Here is a 21752-nt window from a genome sequence, read left to right as displayed (position 1 = left end):
CCTTTTCGCTTTTTTTTTCGTTCTCTTGCTTTTAAGTTTTTCGGGAGTGGCCACGTGGACAAAGGTGCATGCATGCACAGGTTTGCTTCATGTTTTATTTCCGTGTGCTCTTCTAACCCCTTGTGTTGGCAGGAGCCGAATATGGAGACTGGAGTTTCGCTACCAGGAACGTCGCTGCTGGCTCCTAGAGCAAGCGTGAGATGTTCCGGCAGTGTGGCCTTCGTTGCGGCCAGGTTTGTTGTGCAGACTTCTCATGAATCGATTCGTGAAACTCTTGGTGGCTGGTGCAGGGAAGTGGACGTGTCCGGGTTGCCGAGAACGATAGAGTCTGCTAGCAGGAAGTGCTACGTCGCTCCCGAAAAAGTACAAGTGTTCAAGAGTTTAGAGGGATGGGCCGAGGAGAAGATGTTGCCGCTGCTCAAGCCTGTCAACAAATGCTGGCAGCCTCAGGACTTCTTGCCGGATTCATCCTCAGACGGCTTCATGGACGAAGTGGTTGATCTCAGGCAGCGGACGAAAGAGCTTCCGCGTGACTACCTGGTTTGTCTGGTCGGGGACATGATCACGGAAGAAGCTCTCCCGACGTACCAGACGGTTCTCAACACCTTTGAAGGCGTGAGAGATGAAACAGGGGGGAGTGCGTCTCCTTGGGCGACATGGATACGAGCTTGGACGGCAGAGGAGAACAGGCATGGTGATCTTCTTAACAAGTACTTGTATCTAACAGGCAGAGTCAACATGAGAGCCATCGAGAAGACGATCCAAAATCTCATCGGTGCCGGCATGGTAAGATCAAATCTCAAGTTTTGGAGCTGTTTTTTTCTCATCCGGTTGTGTTCTTCATCTTCCTCTTCCAGGCGACACATATAGACAATGATCCATACAACGGTTTCATCTACACGTCGTTCCAAGAGCGCGCGACTTTCGTATCACACGGCAACACTGCCAGATTTGCGAAGGAGTATGGCGACTCGCAGCTGGCTACCATCTGCGGGATCATCGCCTCGGACGAGAAGCGACACGAGATCGCATACACCAGAGTGGTGGAGAAGCTGTTCGAGTTGGATCCAAACGGCACCATGCTGGCGTTGGCAAACATGATGCAGAAGAAGATCACCATGCCGGCTCACCTGATGCATGACGGCGAGAACGAGAACTTGTTCGAGGACTACAAGTTCGTGGCGCAGAAGTGCAAAGTCTACACGGCGCACGACTACTCCAACATCATGGAGCATCTCATCGAGGCCTGGAAGGTGGGAAGCTTGGGTGGATTGAGAGGCGAGGCACAGCGAGCACAGGACTACGTATGCAATCTTCCCGCGCGCTTCCAGAGGCTAGCGGAGAGATCGGAGGAGAGATTTGGGAAACTGGGAACGCATGCTCTTCACAAGAACCGGGAGTTCAGTTGGATTTTCAAGGACGAGACCTCGCTTTAGAGAGTAAAGTTTGAAGGAAGAGAGAAAAAAGTTGAAAAGGAAGAAAGAAAAAAGTTCGTTCTTCCACCTCTGCTTGTTCTTGTGAATAAGATTCTTTCCTTTTCTGCCATGGGAGCACTTAAAAGGACTTTGTGCTGGCAACGAATATATTATTTCCTTGGTTTGGAGTGAAGTTTCGTGCTTGCAAAAATTAACTATGGCTGCTAGAGGTAAAACATTCCAACGGTCAAAATATCATGGAATTTTAAATGCCTCCACGTGGAGAGGGCCTGACCGTCAGATTCAGTGCTCTGGGAATTAGGGCTCTAGCGGCGCCCGGGAGGATGTGTTGCCGAGCCGGCGAGAGCAGCGGCATTGCCTTGGGCGCACTGAGCGGCTTGGTCGAGGAGGAGGAGATCCGCAAGCGGCGCGCTTCTTGCGCGGAATTCGATCGTCCTGTCTCGGCTGGAGTCGTGGTTCACGACAATCTCCTCTACGATGACTCCAGCGCGGTAAGTCTGCTATTCCGATGACAGCGATCGATCGATCGAAATATTTTTTCTGGTGTCTATCTTTGCGAAATATTTCCAGGATTGCAAGAGGAAGCCGGCCACAGCGCTGGAAGCCGCAGCGGTGGAGGCCAACCGAGCGGCAGCGGCAGATTCCATCACGCTGCTGTGCGAAGAAGTGAGCCGGCTTTTCACGCAGTACAATGCGGCCTTCAAGTGTGCCAGCCCTGGGGACAAGCACAGCGATCAACTAAGGTTGAGGCTCTACGGCTTGCTGAGGTGCGTTGATTCCACCAGCGATAGCAAGGTCTTGGATGGAGATATTCCTGCTCTGGGCTAGGATGGCTTTCTCGTCTTAATCTTGCTTGGGTCTTCGGAGAAAGTAACTTAGTGGGAGAGCTCTTTTCTTTGTTTAATTTTTTTCTACGTTTCGGTGAGGGATTCCAATAAGACAGGGTGTGGCATCGCAGCAGCAGCCTGAATTTTTGAGTCAGAGCAGAAGAACAAAACGAGAAGGAAGAGAGAAGAGTGAGAGCAGCGGGGTGGGGATAACTGTAAATTACTGCACCTTGCTGGGCTCTGGCTGTTTTTCTTCCTTTACTATAAGCAAATGGAAAATTTGCTAGTCTGCTTTTTCACTCTAGTGCGCTACTTCCAAAGCGAAGGCGGTTTGGTAATGCTTTGCTTTCCTGGGTCTCTACGACTTTGTGGGCTTTTGTATCAAAGACCATCTGATCTGACAGAAAGAAAAGGCTGCAAAGGTACGTCGGTCTTTCTTTTTATGTTTTTGTATTGACTTGCGTTCTGTAGATGTTCCTGTTTAAGCAGGAGAGCCGAGTGAATCAGCCACTTTGTCTTTTGATATCAGTCAGGTAAGAACACGTAGTGATTCCATTTACTTGCTTCATGCATTTGGTCCTCCTCCTGCAGCGAGCTGCCCTGCCTGTAAAGTCTTTCTGCGTCACCTTGATGCTCGTGCTCATTGCCAGCCAGCAGTGGCATTCATTCTACCACTCACCGTCTACTACTACCCCGAGTATTATATAATGCATTCTTCTTACACTCTGGTTTAGTTGTTAAGTTTGGGCTTTCCTGATGCTGATGTGCCTCATTTGTTCTTACTTTACCAAGTCATCTTGCTGGGAATGTCAGGATCTGGTGTGTGATCTTATAGCAGATCTTATAATTGCTTTCCGTTGGTTTTTAGAGATGATTTGAAAATAAATTTCCTGAGTAATCCGATCCGGCAGTGGTCAGAGGTAGGAGAGTGGTACTTTTCATCTCGTGAATCTTTACTTAGAGAAAACAAGAAAAAGGAACCATGCTTGTTTACGAGTGCTGGTCTGCTGTCCGCCTCTGTATCCAGTGCTTTCTTCCCTTCGTCTTTTCTGTTTGCTGCGCGTTTGCTCAATTGATTCCAGGTTCAGGGCAGCTAGCTGGCGATTTCGCGGCACATAGTTGGAGATAGAGCAATTGGAAATGACTTCGTCTGCTTCTCGTTGGCTCCAAATCCTTGAGTAAGTCGAGCATTGCAATGGACATTCTCATGTTTTTGCTTGTCCAGTTTACAGGACTCTACACCAAATCTGAAACATCTCGGGGATTGCAAAATCATATCGCATTTCCGGTGCATCACGAGTTATACAGGGGGAGTCTGATCTACGGGGCAGTGTGACGGTTCTAGAAAGGAAAGCAGCAGAGGATGCCCCAACGAGCTACATGGTGTCTAGTAATTCTAGCAACATTAGTAGTAGTAGTAGCAGGCTCCAGCGGCACTTACAGCAGTCGTAGCAAACGCAGCAAGTTCTTCCCGGCAGCGACACACTCCAACTTTTTGAGATCCAACTTTTACCACCACCATTACCACCAGGAGGACGAGGTGCGGTGCCACAACAATGCGAGCGTGTGCAGCGACTTAAGCAGGAATCCAGAGGGGCCAGGCGTGTGCTGTTTCAACTGGGTGTGCAAGCAGACACAGAGCGACGGCAACAACTGCGGGGCTTGCAGCAGGGCCTGCTCCTACGGCCTCAGCTGCTGCGGAGGAGAATGCGTCGATCTCATGACCAGTTCCCGACACTGCGGGAGGTGCAACACTTCGTGCCACCGCAATGTGGCTTGCGAATTCGGGCTGTGTGGCTATGGCGGCGGTGGCTACTTCGATCCGGAAGAAGCTCATCGTGATTCTGATGGAGCGAAGCGGTACAAATTTCCCAAGCAATGGTGAAGAAGACACATGTGGATGCTGTTAATTGTGCTACCTAGGCTAGGCACATGGTATGTATATTATGTATGATCCACATTTTTTGATCCAGGGGAAAACAATGACGCGAAATGTAATACGACGCTGGCGTAAAGAAGACGCGCAGGTCTGGCAAAGTTGCTGGCCACCTGATGGACCACGAAAATTTTTGTTTTTCCCTGTGGTTGCGGGTTCGATCCCGATTTCAGGCGGATCTTTATAATAAAGCCTCAGATGACACTCTCTTCCTTCGAATGTCAAGAGCCGGCCTAGCTCAGTTGGTAGAGCGCAAGGCTCTTAACCTTGTGGTCGTGGGTTCGAGCCCCACGGCCGGCGGAATTTTTACTTATAGCTCAATTTATTAATATTAATAAATAATTTAAATATGAATTATAAATAGGTTTAAAATTAAAAAAATTATTTTGCAAGTTGCAAATGCATCCGGCCCAGATGAGCTCTCATTGTTTGTTTGGTGGAGAGAATGGATTAGTAACTTCGGGAAAAGGATTGGCTGGTTTCACTATTTTGAATTGCCAATAGTAAATTTACAATTTAGAAATGTAATTAAAACCTTTTAAGCATGATACATGAAAACAGTTGCTAGGTGTTTGGTCTGCTAATTATTTTGAAATAGCATTTTTTTTAATTCTCATTTGTACAAGATTGCTCTAGCTCTAGCCCTTTCTTATTTCAAACCTATATTGTTAATGATTAAATCACTATAAAAAATATTTTGATAAAAACAACCAGTCCTCCACTTGCTCTATATCAAGATAAATTGATTAACTTGATTTAGATTTAACTTGATTTACTTTAATTTAAATGCTAAAATTTAATTTAGCTATATTTTTTTATTTACTACTGTTATGTTATTTATATTTATAATTAAATCATAATCATTTATATTTTTCTATTTAAATCCTCCTACTAGTAAAAATCATATTTAAAATTAATAATTTTTAATTTTAAACCTATTTATAATTCATATTTATTAATATTAAAAATTGAGCTATAAGTAAAATATCTATTTATCAAATACATAAAATAACAATTATTACTTTTATTTAGTACCTTATAATTGTTTTTTATTTGTAATTAAAATTATACTATGAGTGCATGGAATATAAAAAGGTAAAAAAATGTATATTAATTAGCTTAAAAACCCTAGCTTATCTATAGGAGTGAGTGGTCTAAATTGAAACTAATGCAATGGCAACCAAAATCCTACTATGTTAATATTAGTATATAGCATTATAACTATATACTTAGACCTTATATCATCCCCTCCTTTCAGAATAATGAAAGACTATCAGGATTCTCTTGTAGATAGGTTTGGATCTAGAGGAATATCAAAAGGAGGCATCGATGGATATGTAAATGGTACCAGTTGTTCCTAATCCCTTTGTATGAAATGTTTCATCCGTTATATATGCATAATTTCTGGAGGATCGGCATATTGGACCTCATGCCAAATCTCATAAACTTGCAATCCAATTTGCTACAACACCGAATATAGTCTTTTCCATAGAGCAAAGAGCCCCTTAGATAAACCACATACTGTGACTAACACCAAGTCATCCACTTTGTACTCCACATGTGGACAATGATAGGAATTGTAATGCTGTTGTTGTTCCACTTGTACGCATGGCAAACTCTGTTAGGACAGGTGGAAGAAAGCTCATGAAATAATGATCCCATGATCTAGCATAGGCAACTTGTGGCAATTGCAAAGGTAAACTCAACTCCATTGGTATTATTAGATTATAACCATATAAAAGTTCACATAGTGAAGCATTAATAGAACTTTGCGCCCTTATAACATATGCATACCAAAGAGAGCACAAATAACTATCCCAACTCAAATGTTGAAAGGTCACATGTTTTATGATCATCCATTTGAATGTCCGAACGAGTCATTCCACTAAACTGTCAGACTGTGGATGACAAACACTTGTGAAAGCGTGGCATATCCCTAGCTGAGATGTCAAAACATGAAATGCCTCAACCATAAATATGGGACTATTATCTAAAAAAATCTACTCCAGACAAGAATGTAGAGCCACCACTCGATTAAGAAGGAAGTATTTAATAGTAGTTATAGAGCTGCTAACAAGAGCACTAACTTTTACCCAACGAGTCAAGTAGTCAAAAGCAATAATAATATACTCATTGCCAATAGTCAATTGTGGAAAAAGTCCCATAAGATCAAACACCACCAACTCAAATGGATGGGAAATTGTAATTGACTCCAACCATCTTTCTATAGCACGAGGGGGAGTATTTCGAGCTTGGCACCAAATGCAACTACGCATATACTAGATAACATCACATTGCATCTCCAGCCAATAAAAAAGCTTATATAGCTTCTTGATCACACGATGATATCCCATATACCTGCATAAAACAGGAGAATTATGATAGGCATATGTAAACAACTAAAGGGAACGACTTGAGAGATGATCCATAGGGTTCAAATATAGAAGGAAAGGGCCCATGAATAAGAGTGCACCCCCTTTTCCAATCAGTTAAGGGGTTTGGGATACTTGGGATTAAGTGTCCTTGGGTTTGAATAGTATTGGGTTGGGTGACCTCCCGAGAAGTTTAAATTCAAGAGCTTACATTTGGTATTAGAGGGGTCTCGGGTCCGACTTTGTTGGTTGGCTTAGGAGAATCACACCACATGTTAATTGACATTTAGCAGGTCCAGTTTGCTTTAGCTTAGGGGAATCGCACAACATGTTAATTGATATTTGGTAGATCCAGTTTGCTTTAGCTGGGATCGACCCAAGAGGTAGGGTGTCAAGAGAGTAGGGCTCTCGAGAGAGCTGCAACTCTTAACTTTTAATTGACATTTAGCAGGTCCAGTTTGCTTTAGCTTAAGGGAATCGCACAACATATTAATTGATATTTGGTAGATCCAGTTTGCTTTAGCTAGGATCGACCCAAGAGGTAGGGTGTCAAGAGAGCAAGGCTCTCGAGAGAGTTTCAACTCTCAACTTTTTCACGAGGGCAGATTAAAAAAAAGGTGCACTTTTATTCATGGGCCCTTTCCCTTTTAATTTGAACCCTTATGCACGTTTATGCCCTCGTGACTTCCCGGGAAGTCTAAATTAAGGAACTTACACCCGGGAAGTCTAAATTCAGAAGCTTACACTTATCAAATGGGAGATCATGTGTGGCTATCTTCCCAAAACTTGAACATTAAGGGATCTTTGTCTCGGAAGTTGTTATTGAGATATGTTAAACCCTATCGGGTGTTGAAATGAATTGGTGATGTATTCTATCGGTTGGATCTTCTTGTGGAGATGTCCAATGTTTATAATGTATTTCATGCCAATCTCTTGGCTCCTTACACTATGGATGTTATGGACAGTGGACCAGAATACAAAGTTGAAGCTATTTTGAATTTTTGGTTTTAGAGACGGGCTCGTGCGAAGGAATATCTAGTTAAGTGGAAAAGTTACCCATCTCATAAATCAACTTGAGAACCTCTTAAGAATCTTACACATGCTCGTGAGCTTGTCACGGAGTATGAGAATCACAATAAAGCCTAGCTTAAAACTTGTAAATATTGTAATAAATCTTGCAAATTAATAAAGTATTATATTTTTATAAATTAAAAGTTTTGTTTCTCTTGTTCATTCAACGAGGATGTCAATCTTCCCCAAGGGGGGGAGAGTGTCATGAATGTGACTTTGGGTATCAAAAGATACTTGTTGGCTAGTCATTACAGACACTCTTTCCTTACTACCATAATGGTAGGAGGTCGGTACAATTGGATCCCTTTGGTATCCCCTCTTGTGCTAGTGGAGTTAATTAGGCATTTCGAGTGTACTTAGACCTAACAAGTATAAGGATAGAATTCCTACGTGCTATTAGTTAAGCATACTTAGCTCAGTAAAGAGTTCCCGTCTCATTATGTCTTGCACTGGTTATTAACAAGAACCCTCGCATATTGAGACTAGTCCCTTAATATCTCTGGATGATACCTTATCGTGTCTGCCAAACACCTTCGCTATCATGCCCTTTGTATTAGTCTCATTTTGGTCCTAAATGCTATTTATGGAAAGTGTCTAGATTCACTTATTTAGCATATTTATGGAATGTAGAGATTGGCTTGAACACGATGGTGTTCGTCCCATGTCCAAATTCGCAATCTAGGGACATTTTATATTTAGTAAGTTTCGAGTTTGTCCTAGAGACTAACTCCTGGTACTAAGGGAGGCTTGGGGTGAAAGCCCAAAGCATGTGTTCCTCAAGGAAGGGGGGTCTAAATGTATAGTATGGATAGTGGTTGGAATGCATGTTCGACCATCTGAGATATTAATTTGGTTCCCACTAGGCTGTATTGTTCCTTGTTTTGCATCCGGCTTAGGTCTAAGCCCAAGCTCCACACTACTCTAGTTGGTGGGGTACCCTCCTCTTTGCGTTAGGCCATTGGTATGCCAAAATTGTTCTAGACACTGTTTGACACCATTTTGAGTGCAGATGCCAGATATGGGGAGCTGGTGCTCGTGGAATTGTACTGGACCCTCATTTCGTAGTGCAACACGCTTGGAGTTTATCTCTAAATTTAGGTGCACTATAGCAGTGCTTCTTGGGCAAGGTGTAATATCTCAATTGTTTTGTGGATCATCTTTCTGATCACACTGCACCATTTTGAATGTTATTGAAGTCATCAACATCATCTTTCATTTGGTCTCTAGATTGTGAGTAGGTGTTCGTGGATCTCAAAGAGCTCTTGACAACTCTTCTGGTTTTGGCATATCTTGACTACACTTGACTTTTTATTTTGCACATGGATGCTTCTGATATTGGTCTTAGGGTGTGCTGATGCAAAAGAGCCCAAGTGTGCTTGGTTAGTGCCATCCCATTACGTATATAAGTTGTACATTACAACCAGTAAAGGTAAACTACTCCACGATAGAGAATGAGTGTTTAGTAGCAGTCTGGGGTTTTGAGAAACTTCATACATATCTACATTGTTCCCAAATATTACTTGAAAGTGATTATGCTACTATTACTTTATAATTGAAGAAAAAGAACCTGGTTGGTTGTACTACTTGGTGGGCTTTGAAGCTTCAAATATATGATTTTGATATTGTTCATCACCCCGAGAGTTCTAAAGTTAATGCTGATGCCCTTTCTCGAGCTCCTCTTCCTTCTCCACTCTCTTCTCATGTTTTTCACTAAAAGAAAAGTGAAGAAAGAAGAACAGATTTCACTTCAACACACACATTGATTCATGTATGGCTATATATATATACAACTTCAATCAAATCAGAAATCATCAGAGATCTTATCATGATTTGGACTGCTTTTGATATGAATCGTCTTGCTTGTCTATAAGCAACCAAATAGAATGACTCGAGAGACGATCCATTGGGTTCAAATATAGAGGGAAGGGGCCCATGAACAAGAGTGCACTCTTTTTTCCAATTGGTTAAAGGTCTTAGGATATTTGGGGTTAAGCGTCCTTAAGTTTGAATAGTATTGGGCTAGGTGACCTCCCCTGAAGTCTAAACTCAGGAGCTTACATTGTCGTGTTCATCATTATTCCTACACTCCCCCTTCAAGCTGAGGGTGCTACTCAGGAGCTTACATTGTTGTGTTCATCATTATTCCTACACTCCCCCTTCAAACTAAGGGTGCTTGACACTCCAAGTTGATTTCTCAACTTGATGAATTTGAGGTCTGAAAGTGGCTTGGTTAGAAGGTCTGCCAATTGATATTGTGAAGGAACATATTCTAGGTGAAGATCTCTGGCTGCTACATGTTCACGAATGAAGTGATGCTGCATGTCTATATGTTTCATACAAGCAAGAAACACAGGATTCTTTGACATGGTGATTGCACTTCTGCTGTCGCAATGCAGAATGGTTGCATCTGATTGCTGTTGATTGAGTTCTCCAAGTAATTGATGAAGCTAGATGATCTCCTTTGCTGCTATACTGGCAGCTACATACTCTGCTTCTGCATTCGAAAGAGCAACTGTCGTTTGCTTCTTGCTTCCCTATGAAACTGGAGCACCGGCAATTATGCAGCAAATTCCGGAGGTTGAATGTCATGTATCCAAGTTGCCAGCCCAATCTGTTGTAGTAAGCTTGAAGAACAAGTTTGGACTGACCTGAGCATTTGTAAACCAATCCATGAGCAACCATTCTTTTCAAATACCTCAAAACTCTCTTCACCATCTGCCAATGATAACAACTCGGAGACTACATGTATTGGTTGAGGAAACCAATGGCAAAGGAGATGTCGGGGCGAGTCATGTTGGCGAGGTAGAGTAGTCCTTCAACAAGCAATCGGTAGACCGAGGGCTGATCAAATAAATCATCCATTTTGCTTGTGAACTTGATGTCGGTGATGATTGGTGTAGCCACAGATTTGCAACTTGTCATGACACGGAGTTCAAGGCGATATTGATACTCGCACTGCTACTAATACTGAGTATCAACTCTGGCGATACTGAGTATCAACTCTACCACACTTTCATGAGTGCTTATCATTCACAATTAGATGGTCTAGTGGAACAGTTTGTTCAAACGTTCAAAAGGATGATCGCAAAGTATGTAAACTTTTAGCATTCAGATTAGGATGGTTATTTACTATCTCTTCGGTATGCATATGTCATAGGGGTGTAGAGTTCTATTGGTGCTTTACTATATAAACTTCTATATGGTCACCAATATTACCAACGAGTTGGGTTTACTTTTGCAATTGCTACGAGTTGTTGATGCTAGGTCGTGGGATTTGTATTTGACGAGCATTCTTCCACTTGTCCGAGCAAAGTCTACCGAATACTTAGGCCATATACAAGTGGAACAACAACAGCGCTACAACTCCCATCATTGTCCACTTGCAGAGTACAAAGTGGATGATTTGGTGTTAGTCCATTTTCCCCATCTTACGATATATGGTTTATCTAAGGGGCTCCTTACTCAGTGGAAAGGATTGTATCAGGTGTTGCGACAAATTGGACTACAAGTTTATGAGGTTTGGCATGATGTCCAGCAAGCTAATCCTCTAGAGATTGTGCATATGCAACAGTTGAAATGCTTCATACCAAGGGATCAGAAGCAGTTAATACCACCTACAAATCTGGTGATGCCTCCTCCTGATGTTCCTCTTGATCCTAGCCCATCTATAAGGGAACCCTAATAATCTTCCATTATTCCAAGAGGAAGGGATGATGTGAGGGCCAAGTGTATGGCTACGATGCCGTATATTAATATTAGCATAGTGAGATTTTGGTAGCTGTTGGATTGGTTTCAATCCGGACCCATTTGCTTTTGTATATAAGATGGGGTTTTGGCTAATTGATATGTATATTTTCTGTATTCACTTTCCATATTCCATGCACTCACAAATAGAATTTTTTTATGACAAAATAGCAATAATAAAACATATATAAATATATAAAGATTTATATTATGAGACTATATATATATATATATATAGTGATAATTATATGTCAAATAATAAAATATATATAAAATGACCAAATTTTCCATTGTGAGGGCCAAGTGTACGGCTACGATGCTGTATACTAATATTAGCGTAGTGGGATTTTGGTAGCCGTCGGATTAGTTTCAATCCAGACCACTCGCTTCTGTATATAAGCTAGGGTTTTTGGTCTAATTAATATGCACATTTCTGTATTCCCTTTCCATATTCCAAGCACTCACATTGGTGGAGGTGAGGGGCACCTTTGATTGTCCCTGAGGAGTGCTTGGATTTGGGATTTTGGTTTAGATCTAGCTTTTGCATTGTCTAGATCTAACTTTTTTCATTTCCTTCTTTTTGTTCTTTCCTTTCAGGATTTTGGTTTAGATCTAGCTTTTTGCATTGTCTAGATCTACCATTTCCTTCTAGCTTTTTGTCATTTCTTTTCTTTTGCTCTTTCTTCTTCATTCGTCTCCATGACAGATCAGCAATCTCCTCCTTTGACTCTCGAGCAGTAGTTGGTCCAATTGCTTGATGCTATGCGCTTGCAATTGAACAACCAAACTCAATTGATGGCGGCATTCACTGCACGTGGTCCAACTCCTCCTGCTCTTGGTGCCAATCCTCGCGTTCGGCTGGAGTTCTTTCATGGGAATCCCGGGGATGATGTGTACCATTGGTTCGATCACTTCACGGTGATTGCCACATATCATTCTTGGGATGATGCTCAACGTTTACGTAAGGTTCCCACATGTCTCCAAGGGATGGCGTTGCAGTGGTACAATGGATTGAGTGCGGCCACTCGTGAGGATTGGAGTGTTCTTCCCGACGTCTTCAAACGCACCTTTGGACATGCCGACGATTGTGACGATGCCTTCTAACAATTGCATCGTCTTCGCCAAGGGCCATCTGAGTCGGTGATGCAATTTGGCGTTCGTTTCCGAAGTCTTTTGCTTCGTGCGGAGCCCAATATGTCGGAGCGGATCAAGCTAGGAATGTTGTGGCCAGCACTTCGTCAAGATCTTGTCGGCCTTGTGCATGCACTTGCTCCTACCACCCTTGACGATGCTCTTCACTTGGCACAACGTTATGAGACGTTGCCTCTTCCACTTCTCGCTGCACGTCCTTCCACTCCACTTTCTATGAGTGATGGTCCTGTTCCCATGGAGGTTGATGCTGCTGCTACTCGAGTCCAAGGACAAGGACGAGGACGTGGTCGTGGCCGTGATGTTCGTTGCTGGGCGTGTGATGAAGTTGGTCATACTTATCGGTGTTGTCGGCGCTTTCTGGATTGGCAACCTCCATTTCCTGGGTGGAGACCTTGGCGTCAACAACGTCCCGTTGGTGCTGCTACAGTGGAAGGTTTGGACACCGAGATGAATCCGGGAAACGAGGAGTCGTGCGAGTAATGGAGGGACCTTGCGCGAATAAGTCAGTGACCCCTCCATCTTTCTTTCGGGAGTAACATCAAGGGGTTCATTCGGCACCAGTTCATCCAGTGTTTACTTTCCAAGCTCATCTTTATAACAAAAGGTCTCCTATTATTCTCTCTGTGTTGGTTGATACAGGTTCGAGTTTATCTTCTATTGCTCGACCTGTTGCCACACGTTGTCGTCTACACTTGCGTCGTGTGGCGGAACCAGTTTTCATTCTTTATAGCAATGGCCGTACACATGCATGTGCATGGGATGAGGCAGACCTGGTTGTGCGTGTGGGCGATCTTGAGCTTGAGTTGCAGTCGTTGCGGGTGGTGCCGAGTCAAGCTTTTGACCTCATTCTTGGTATGGATTGGTTGCAGCGCAATCATGCCAAGTGTGACTTTGAGGCTTCTCCCTCTTGTCTCATACTTCCTTATGTTTCCTCCATTCCTTTCACATCCGTACCTCTTCATCCCTCTACTTCTACCTCTGCTTCCATTACTTTTGTTCCCCCACTATTTCCTCCTGTGTTTCCATCTTGTTCTGCTCTTCCCTTTTCCGATCCCTCCGACGATCTTTGTGTTGCAGTAGTTGACCATCTCATGAAGGAGTATTCTGATCTCTTTGACTTTGACCTATCGTTTGGAGCCAAGATTGCTACACGTCATCCGATTCCAACTGGGGATGCTCGTCCAATCAAGGTTCCTGTTCATCGTCGGTCACCAAAGGAGATCAAGATTTTACGTGCAAATGTCCAGGAGATGTTGGAGAAGGGTGTTATTCGGAAGTCGCGAAGTCCTTGGGCATGTGAACCTCATCTTGTAACGAAGCCTGATGGGAGTATTCGTTTCTGCATCGACTATCGTCCGTTAAACGACGTAACGATCCCGGATGTGTACCCTCTTCCTCACACTGCTGATCTCTTGGATCGTCTGGGGCGAAGTCGTTGGTTCACCAAGCTAGATCTTGCTTTTGGGTACTGGCAAGTACCAATGGCCGAAAAAGATATTCCTAAGACTGCTTTTTGTACACCATTTGGTTTGTATGAGTTCTTGGTGATGCCATTTGGTTTGAACAATGCTCCAGCAACTTTTCAACAAATGATGGATGAGGTTCTTTGCGATATGCTGGAGGTGACTACTGACTTCATTGATGATGTCTTGATCCACTTGGAGGGGATGTGGGAGGAGCACGTTTGTGATATTTGTAAAGTGTTGGATCGGCTACGCGATGTTGGTTTAAAGCTGAAGCAGTCGAAGTGCGTGTTTGGATCCAAGGACACAACTTATCTTGGGTACCGTATTTCTCGTGATGGTTTGCAAGTTGATCCTGACAAACTTGTGGCTATTCTAAAGTTCCCTACTCCGAAGTGTGTGAATGATGTGCAGCGCTTCTTGGGCAAGGTGCAGTATCTCGGGCGTTTTGTGGATCATCTTTCTGATCGCACTGCGCCATTGCGAGCGTTGCTGAAGTCATCAACATCATCTTTCATCTGGTCTCCGGATTGTGAGCGGGCATTTGGGGATCTCAAAAAGTTATTAACAACTCCTCCAATTTTGGCATATCCTGACTACACTCGACCTTTTATTTTGCGCGTGGATGCTTCTGACATTAGTCTTGGAGGTGTGTTAATGCAAGAGAGCTCGAGTGTGCTTGGTCAGCGCCATCCCATTGCATATATAAGCCGTACATTACAACCAGCGGAGATGAACTACTCCACGATAGAGAAGGAGTGTTTAGCAGCAGTTTGGGGTTTCGAGAAACTTCATGCATATCTACATGGTTCTCGGACGTTACTTGAAGGTGACCATGCTGCTGTTACTTCGTTATTAAAGCGAAAGAACTTGGTTGGTCATACTGCTCGGTGGGCTTTGAAGCTTCAGATATATGACTTTGATGTTGTTCACCGGCCAGGGAGTTCTATGGCTGATGCTGATGCCCTTTCTCGAGCTCCTCTTCCTTCTTCATTCTCTTCTCATGTTTCTGACAAGCCTGTCGTTCCAGCATCTGTGGATTTTCTAGACGAGGATTCTGTGCTGTCTGCGGTTGCTATACTTGACGTTCAGTGTCCACAAAGTGCAAAGCAAGATCTACCTTCGCTTGATGAGGTTCGCGAGGCTCAAAAGATTGAGCCATGGATTCGAAGGCTTCAAGATGGGTTTGAGAATCCTGCATCACTTGCTGATGACTTGCCTTTCCGGCATTTACATTCTCAATATCGTCTTGAAGGTGGCCTTCTTTATTTTGTGGGGACAGATCCTGATAATCATTTACGGCTGGTGGTGCCTTCTATCTTTATTCCGTGGTTTTTCCATGCCTACCATGATTCTCCTGTTCTAGGTGGGCATATGGGACATCATCGTGTAATCGAGAAGCTACGCAGATCTTTCTATTGGCCGGAGATGCGACGTGATATTATCCGGTATGTGCGTAGCTGCGTTTGGTGCCAAGCTCGTAATACTCCCCCTTGGACTGCAGAAGGACGGTTGGAGTCAATTGCAGTTTCCCGTCCGTTTGAATTAGTGGCATTTGATCTTATGGGACCTTTTCCACGGTCAATTGCTGGCAATGAGTATGTTATTATTGCTTATGACTATTTGACTCGTTGGGTGGAAGTTGGTGCTCTTCCTAGTGCCTCTGCAACTGCTGTTGGATACTTCCTCCTCAATCGAGTGGTGTTCCAGCATTCTTGTCCAGAGCGGATTCTTTCGGATAATGGTCCCGCTTTTATGGCTGAGGCGTTTCATGTTTTGATGTCTCGGTTGGGGATTCGCCACACTTTCACGAGTGCTTATCATCCACAATCAAACGGTCTGGTGGAACAACTCGTTCAGACGTTCAAGGGGATGATTGCGAAGTATGTGAACTTTCAGCATTCGGATTGGGATGGTTATTTGTCGTCTCTTCGGTATGCATATGTCACTGGGGTGCAGAGTTCTATTGGTGCTTCACCATATAAACTCCTATATGGTCATGATCCAATATTACCAATGGAGCTGGGTTTACCTTCGCAATTGCCACGAGTTGCAGATGCTAGGTCATGGGATCAATATTTGACAAGCATTCTTCCACTTGTCCGAGCGGAGTCTGCCGAACACTTAGGCCGCGTACAAGTGGGACAACAACGGTGCTACAACTCCCATCATCGTCCACCTGCGGAGTACAAAGTGGATGATTTGGTATTAGTCCGTTTTCCCCATCTTACGGTACGTGGTTTGTCTAAGGGGCTCCTTGCACAGTGGAAAGGACCGTATTGGGTGTTGCGGCAAGTTGGACCACAAGTTTATAAGGTTCGGCATGACGTCCAGCAGGCCGATCCTCCAGAGATTGTGCATGTGCAACGGTTGAAACGCTTCATACAAAGGGATCAGGAGTAGTTAATACCATCTACAAATCCGCCGATGCCTCCTCCTGATGTTCCTCCAGATCCCGACCCGTCTACAAGAGAACCCTGATGGTCTTCCATTAGGGGGGATGATGTGAGGGCCAAGTTGTGAGACACAAAATCCCTAGGCCCCAAAGTGGAGCCGGAAGGGCACCACATGGTAGTGGCCGAAGCGAGAGCCAAACGAGCGTAACACGTTTGGACCAAAAGCTCCGACTTGAAAAGTCAAGAGCGGGAGTGGAACTCCCAACGAAGTGCTCGAGGAACGAGCACGAAGCGAGCAAAAGGCGAGGCTCCAAAAAGGGACCCAAAAGGACCAACACATGACACGTGGGAGTGTCCGAAATGGACTCGAGTTGGAGTCCGAAGTGGAGTCCGAGATGGACTCGAGTTGGAGTCCGAAGTGGAGTCCGAGATGGACTCGAGTGGGAGTCCGAAGTGGAGTCCGAGATGGACCCGAGTTGGAGTCCGAAGTGGAGTCCGAGGTGGACCCGAGATGGACCCGAGTTGGAGTCCGAAGTGGAGTCCGAGATGGAGTCCGAGATGGAGTCCGAGATGGAGTCCGAGATGGAGTCCGAGGTGGACCCGAGATGGACCCGAGTTGGAGTCCGAAGTGGAGTCCGAGATGGACCCGAGATGGAGTCCGAGATGGAGTCCGAGATGGAGTCCAAGGTGGACCCGAGATGGACCCGAAATGGAGTCCGAGATGGAGTCCGAGATGGACCCGAGATGGAGTCCGAGATGGAGTCCGAGATGGACCCGAGATGGACCCGAGATGGAGTCCGAGATGGAGTCCGAGATGGAGTCCGAGATGGAGTCCGAAGTCGAGACCGAGACCGAGACCGAGACCGGGACCGAGACCGGGACCGAGACCGAGACGGAGACCGAGACCGGGACCGAGACCGAGACCGAGCCCGAGGCCGAGACCGAGCCCGAGCCCGAGTCCGAGTCCGAATCCGAGTCCGAGTCCGAGTCCGAGTCCGAGTCCGAGTCCGAGTCCGAGTCCGAGTCCGGAGCCTGAGAGGGTGAAAGCCCAAAGCGTTCATCTCCCAGACCCTGGGGGGTTTGGTGAGCCCCAAAAGTATAGTAGGGGGAGGACTGCAGTGGAGCCAGTTTGGCCAGGAAAGGCCAGTTTGGCCCAGGAAGGCCAGACCCAGTGTTGGGTGATGAGCTGCCCACTGGGAAGTCCAAGACTAGAGTGAACACAGACCGACAAGCGGGGTAGCTTGGTGATGTGTTCAAGAGCCGGCTCTAGTTCCCCCGGGAGATCGACTGGCCGATGCTCCCAGTCCAAGTGTGGGTGGCACTACCTACTTGGATACCGGGTGTGGCTCAACGGAACCCGCTCTAAGCTCATGGCTAGAGCACCCAAGGGCAGAAGGCGAGGAGAGTACCTAGGTGGCTCGCATAAGGCCACAGTGTTCCGAAATGTTGTCCCAAAGGCCCAGACTGTGGAAAGGAAGAGGAGCAGTCCTCTGGGGTAGTGACCAAGGACACAGTCGTGTGGTGAGGAAGTCCCAGAGGACCGTGGGACTTAGTGGTCGGGCCTGTGGGTCTCGGTCCAGTGGCAGTGTTGGCAAACACGGCCAGGGGCAGAAAGGGACTTAGTGGGGACTGACAAAGGGATATTGGGGAAGGCTATTCCCCTTGTCGGTGGGCATCCTAAGGATGCTAAGGAGTGGATCTGAGATGACCACTCACGGATGGTTTGCCTAGTCTTGGGGAGCCAAGACTGTGATGCAAGTGGTATTGGACTACCAGTGTGGCAAAGGTGATTGGGCATGGCCTTAGCGTAACAGGCTGCTATGTCGGTGGTACCTTTGAGTGTCGGTCATGGGATCGGACACGTGGAGCACTTGGACCAAGTGCAAATGTTGAGTGGCATGGATGCCATTCTCGGGGCTAGCAAGTCCCAAGTCCTGGATTGGACTTATGGAGGTTGTGAATGAGACTCCTCCAAGTGGTCGGAGGTGTGGTTAAGTGACTAAAGTAGAATGGAAAATTTAGTCGCTTACAATTTGGTATCGGAGCTGTTCCTTAGTCCGACTTTTATTGGCGCTCAAGTATATCACCATTGATATTGGCATCGGAAGGTCCTAGGAGTGGTCCTATCCTTGAGGAGTAGCACGTCGAGAGGACATGGCTCTCCACTCGAGTTCATGCATGAACTTGGGCGTGATGTGGTGGATAAAAAAAAAAGGGGGCCAATAAGGGAACGACTTTCGGATCTTGGGAACAATATATGGTTTTCCTCAAAGAGTTGGGGATGTGATCCAGATGAGCGTTTGACTTAGCAAACTGGCTAGTGTAGTTGTGGTAAACAACTACAGTTGGGATCACGGGAAAGATAAAGACTCCAAAGCAATAAAGGAGTCACAAGATTTTCCTCATATAGTTAAGGTTGGTGCTCATGAATGTGAGACCAGAAGTAATGACCGTGGGAGGTCAAATACGGAAGAGGACTCAAGTCCTTGAAAAGGTAGCCGGGGCTACCTCTAATAAATGCTGGAACAACCCCAGGTGTTGGGGGTGTATTAAGTGGATGAGTTGGTGTTCTCATCACATGGACAAGTAATCCTAAGGGGCAAAGGTTGCCCCCAGAGAACAAAATCAAGTGTCGGAATAACACTTGTGAAAATAGTCCTTTTGAGTAGGACAGGAATGCAAGAAGTGTATTCCAGTGAGCTAGTGCCTCACAAGTAGGACCTTACGGGTCTATGGATTAACCAAGTCCAAAACTGCTGGATGACTCAAGTAGAGTCAACAGATGGTCCTAAAAGGACTGATGGAAGCATTTGGACTGAGGTGTGTTATACCCCACAAAGGATGGGGGGGGATTATAGGATCCAAGGATGAGAACAGAGGGTATCTCATCGATGGCAAAATATGCCATGCTAAAGTTATGGGAAAGGTGTTCCCAGAAGAAAACAACTTTGACATAAAGTTGTGTGTGACCTCTATGGTGCAGTGCTAACGGATGGTTGGCATGAGAAAGAGCGGTGTTGGTCTTGGCAAAGACTTAGACACGAAGGGGAAATGTCATAGAGGTAGGCTCGTGGAGCCGATGGTGTGGAGACACCAAATGTGCTAAGGTGTGATACCTTGAGGCTATGTTGGTGGGTTCATGAGAACCCCTTGCCAAAGGAATCCCAATGGAAATGGGAATAGCATAGCCTAAGCTGCAGAGCATGCAGTTGGAGTGTGGTGACCCAGATAATGATGGAGGTGTGAAAGCACCAAGCAATGAGTTGTAGGACTTGACAACTATGAGGCAACTAAGCAAGAGGTGCAAAATAACTGGTTAAACGGGTAGAAGGTAGCTACCCAAGACTTCTTAATAGCATAAGGAAGTTGGATATACCCTTACGGGGGATAAGGTGCTTGTGTTGCGATATAGTAAGTCAATGTCATAAAAGGAAATACTCATTGTCAAGAAAGCCATCATTGGGACACCCAAACACTCTAGAACACCAGAAGGTGGTGTTTGATGTCACGAGGGCAATGGATAAAGCCCAAGGGACTAAGTCCCTAGCGAATGATGGATAGAAAGTGCTATCCAAATGTTCAAGGTTGCGGAGACAGGAGAGGACTGTCTACCCAAGTTGGACAAAGCCAAAAATGGAATTTTGGCAAGGCTAGTGATGGGCATGTAAAGGCCCATAAGCAACAATGTAATCCCAGTGTGTGGGATTATAAGGTGAGCATACCCGGATTGAGGAACCACTCCCTAGGCTATTGGGTAGGTTCATCCCTAAGAATACTTGCTAAAGCATGATAGAAAGTGCAAAGCTATCCTCCTGGTCTGGAGGAGAATGACCAAAGGAAAGGTGTGAAGCCAAAAAGCAAGAAGTAAGGGGATAGAACCAAACTGTAGGAATCAAAGGGCATAACCAAGGTTGGTTATGCCAGCTGGGAGTGGAGAATCAAGTGGGGGCTCGAGGGTGTTGCCGCTAGCAACCGTGATGCCATGGAGAGTCTAAAATATGGAATGGTCCATGTTAGACTATATGGCAACTATAAAGCTTGCGAAAGGGGAGGCCTTAGCAAGCTGAGGGACAGAGTTCCTTCAAGGTTCCCAAAGACGATTCTAGGTAACGTAGTACCTAGAAACGCCAAGTGTAAATGGTTCATGGAACGCGCGAAATCAGAGTGGCGCAGCAGAAGCGTGGTCTTGAAGCTTGCCATGAGGCAAGGTTATCAAGGTTAGGGAAGTAGTTCCCGAGTGTTCAAAGAGAGGGCTTTGAACGAAAGTCGATGGTCAAGGACTTTCACGCTTATGCAGGAACCATGTTACAATGGTCGGAGGACTTGCCAAGTGAGATTGGCACGTCGGGGGAACAAAGACCCTAGTTGAAGGTGATAACTTCAAAATGGGTGGGCCATGGGGCCGAGCATGGAGGAGTCCATGCATGATCACAGACATGTCAAGTGAGAGGACTTGGCAGTGTGGAGGAACTAGGTTCCTAAGCTGTGATCTGTAGCGCGCTTTAAAAATAGGTTGGTGCACCGGCGTGGGGAGTCACGCCAGGCATCTAGTGTGATGCCGTCCGTAGATGCATATACGGAGGTTGGGTTCGAGTCCCGACCCTCTAGTGCTTGGGTTCGAGTCCCAAATCACTAGGGCGTGGTGATGGTTTGGAATATGAGGACACTCATATTTCGGTGGTCATGGACTCTCAGTGGGGAGACTGGTTTGGGCACACCGCCAAGCGAGGGATGCCTCGGAGTCGTGATGCACGGTTAGATTGCTTAGTGTGAAAGCTCAGCATATCTAACTTGAACACTTTGGTGCAAGTGGCACCAAGGTCGTGGTGAGTGAGATGGGGACACCTAATCTCAGTTGCTATGAACCCTTGGCCGTAAGGGCTAGCTTGGGTGCACCGCCAAGTGTGGGGGATGCCCCCGGGGTTATAGTCAACAACTTGGAGGTCTAGAAAACCAAGTACCTCTTGGCAACTCTGTTAAGGTGCCAAGGTGAGATCACTAGGTGATCTTATGGCCAGAAAAGGACAAGGTCCTTGGTTGGCTAATGAATGAAGTTCCTGGTTCAAAATGTTGAAATTGAACTGTTTAAGGTGGTGTGGCTTGGTCGTGATAACCAAGTGGGAAGAGCACCTAAGGGAAATAAACTATGTCCGTGCGATGGCATAGTGAGTCCGAGGAAAGTAGTCTTTATAAAAGACCCATGGGAGGGTCACGAAGTTGGGCCATGGATAGAGCCCATAGCAGAAGATGCTAAAGAGACGTACTAGGGGTGAACATCCTCCGGACTTGGCAAAGAAGAGTCTTTGCTATGGAACCGAAACAATACCTCAAGGAGGGAGGTAGAGATTCGATGTT

General features: G+C 45.5%; 1 protein-coding gene and 1 non-coding gene across 2 annotated transcripts; both read left to right on the top strand.

The window, feature by feature from the left end:
* The first annotated feature begins 18 nt into the window (after positions 1-18).
* On the top strand, positions 19-1543 carry LOC9631066 (stearoyl-[acyl-carrier-protein] 9-desaturase 2, chloroplastic). Its single transcript, XM_002967933.2, has 4 exons — positions 19-80; positions 133-233; positions 291-786; positions 858-1543. The coding sequence occupies exons 1-4, from the start codon at positions 69-71 to the stop codon at positions 1434-1436; spliced, it is 1188 nt and encodes a 395-aa protein (XP_002967979.2). The 5' UTR covers positions 19-68; the 3' UTR covers positions 1437-1543.
* Positions 1544-4426: 2883 nt separating this feature from the next.
* Positions 4427-4499, top strand: TRNAK-CUU. The gene has a single exon. It is a non-coding gene; the product is annotated as a tRNA-Lys (tRNA).
* The last annotated feature ends 17253 nt before the right edge of the window (positions 4500-21752 follow it).

This window comes from Selaginella moellendorffii, unplaced genomic scaffold (genome assembly GCF_000143415.4).
Source record: "Selaginella moellendorffii unplaced genomic scaffold, v1.0 SELMOscaffold_9, whole genome shotgun sequence".
NCBI classification, from domain to species: Eukaryota; Viridiplantae; Streptophyta; class Lycopodiopsida; order Selaginellales; family Selaginellaceae; genus Selaginella; species Selaginella moellendorffii.
Note: the sequence above shows the minus strand (reverse complement) of the source record. Positions and strands in the feature narration are given on the sequence as shown.

What these genes read in the sequence shown, in the direction of transcription:
- LOC9631066 (XM_002967933.2), top strand. An exon ending in GTGGCCTTCGTTGCGGCCAG is followed by an intron (nt 234 to 290) that starts GTTTGTTGTGCA and finishes TGGCTGGTGCAG; the next exon opens with GGAAGTGGACGTGTCCGGGT. An exon ending in ATCTCATCGGTGCCGGCATG is followed by an intron (nt 787 to 857) that starts GTAAGATCAAAT and finishes TTCCTCTTCCAG; the next exon opens with GCGACACATATAGACAATGA.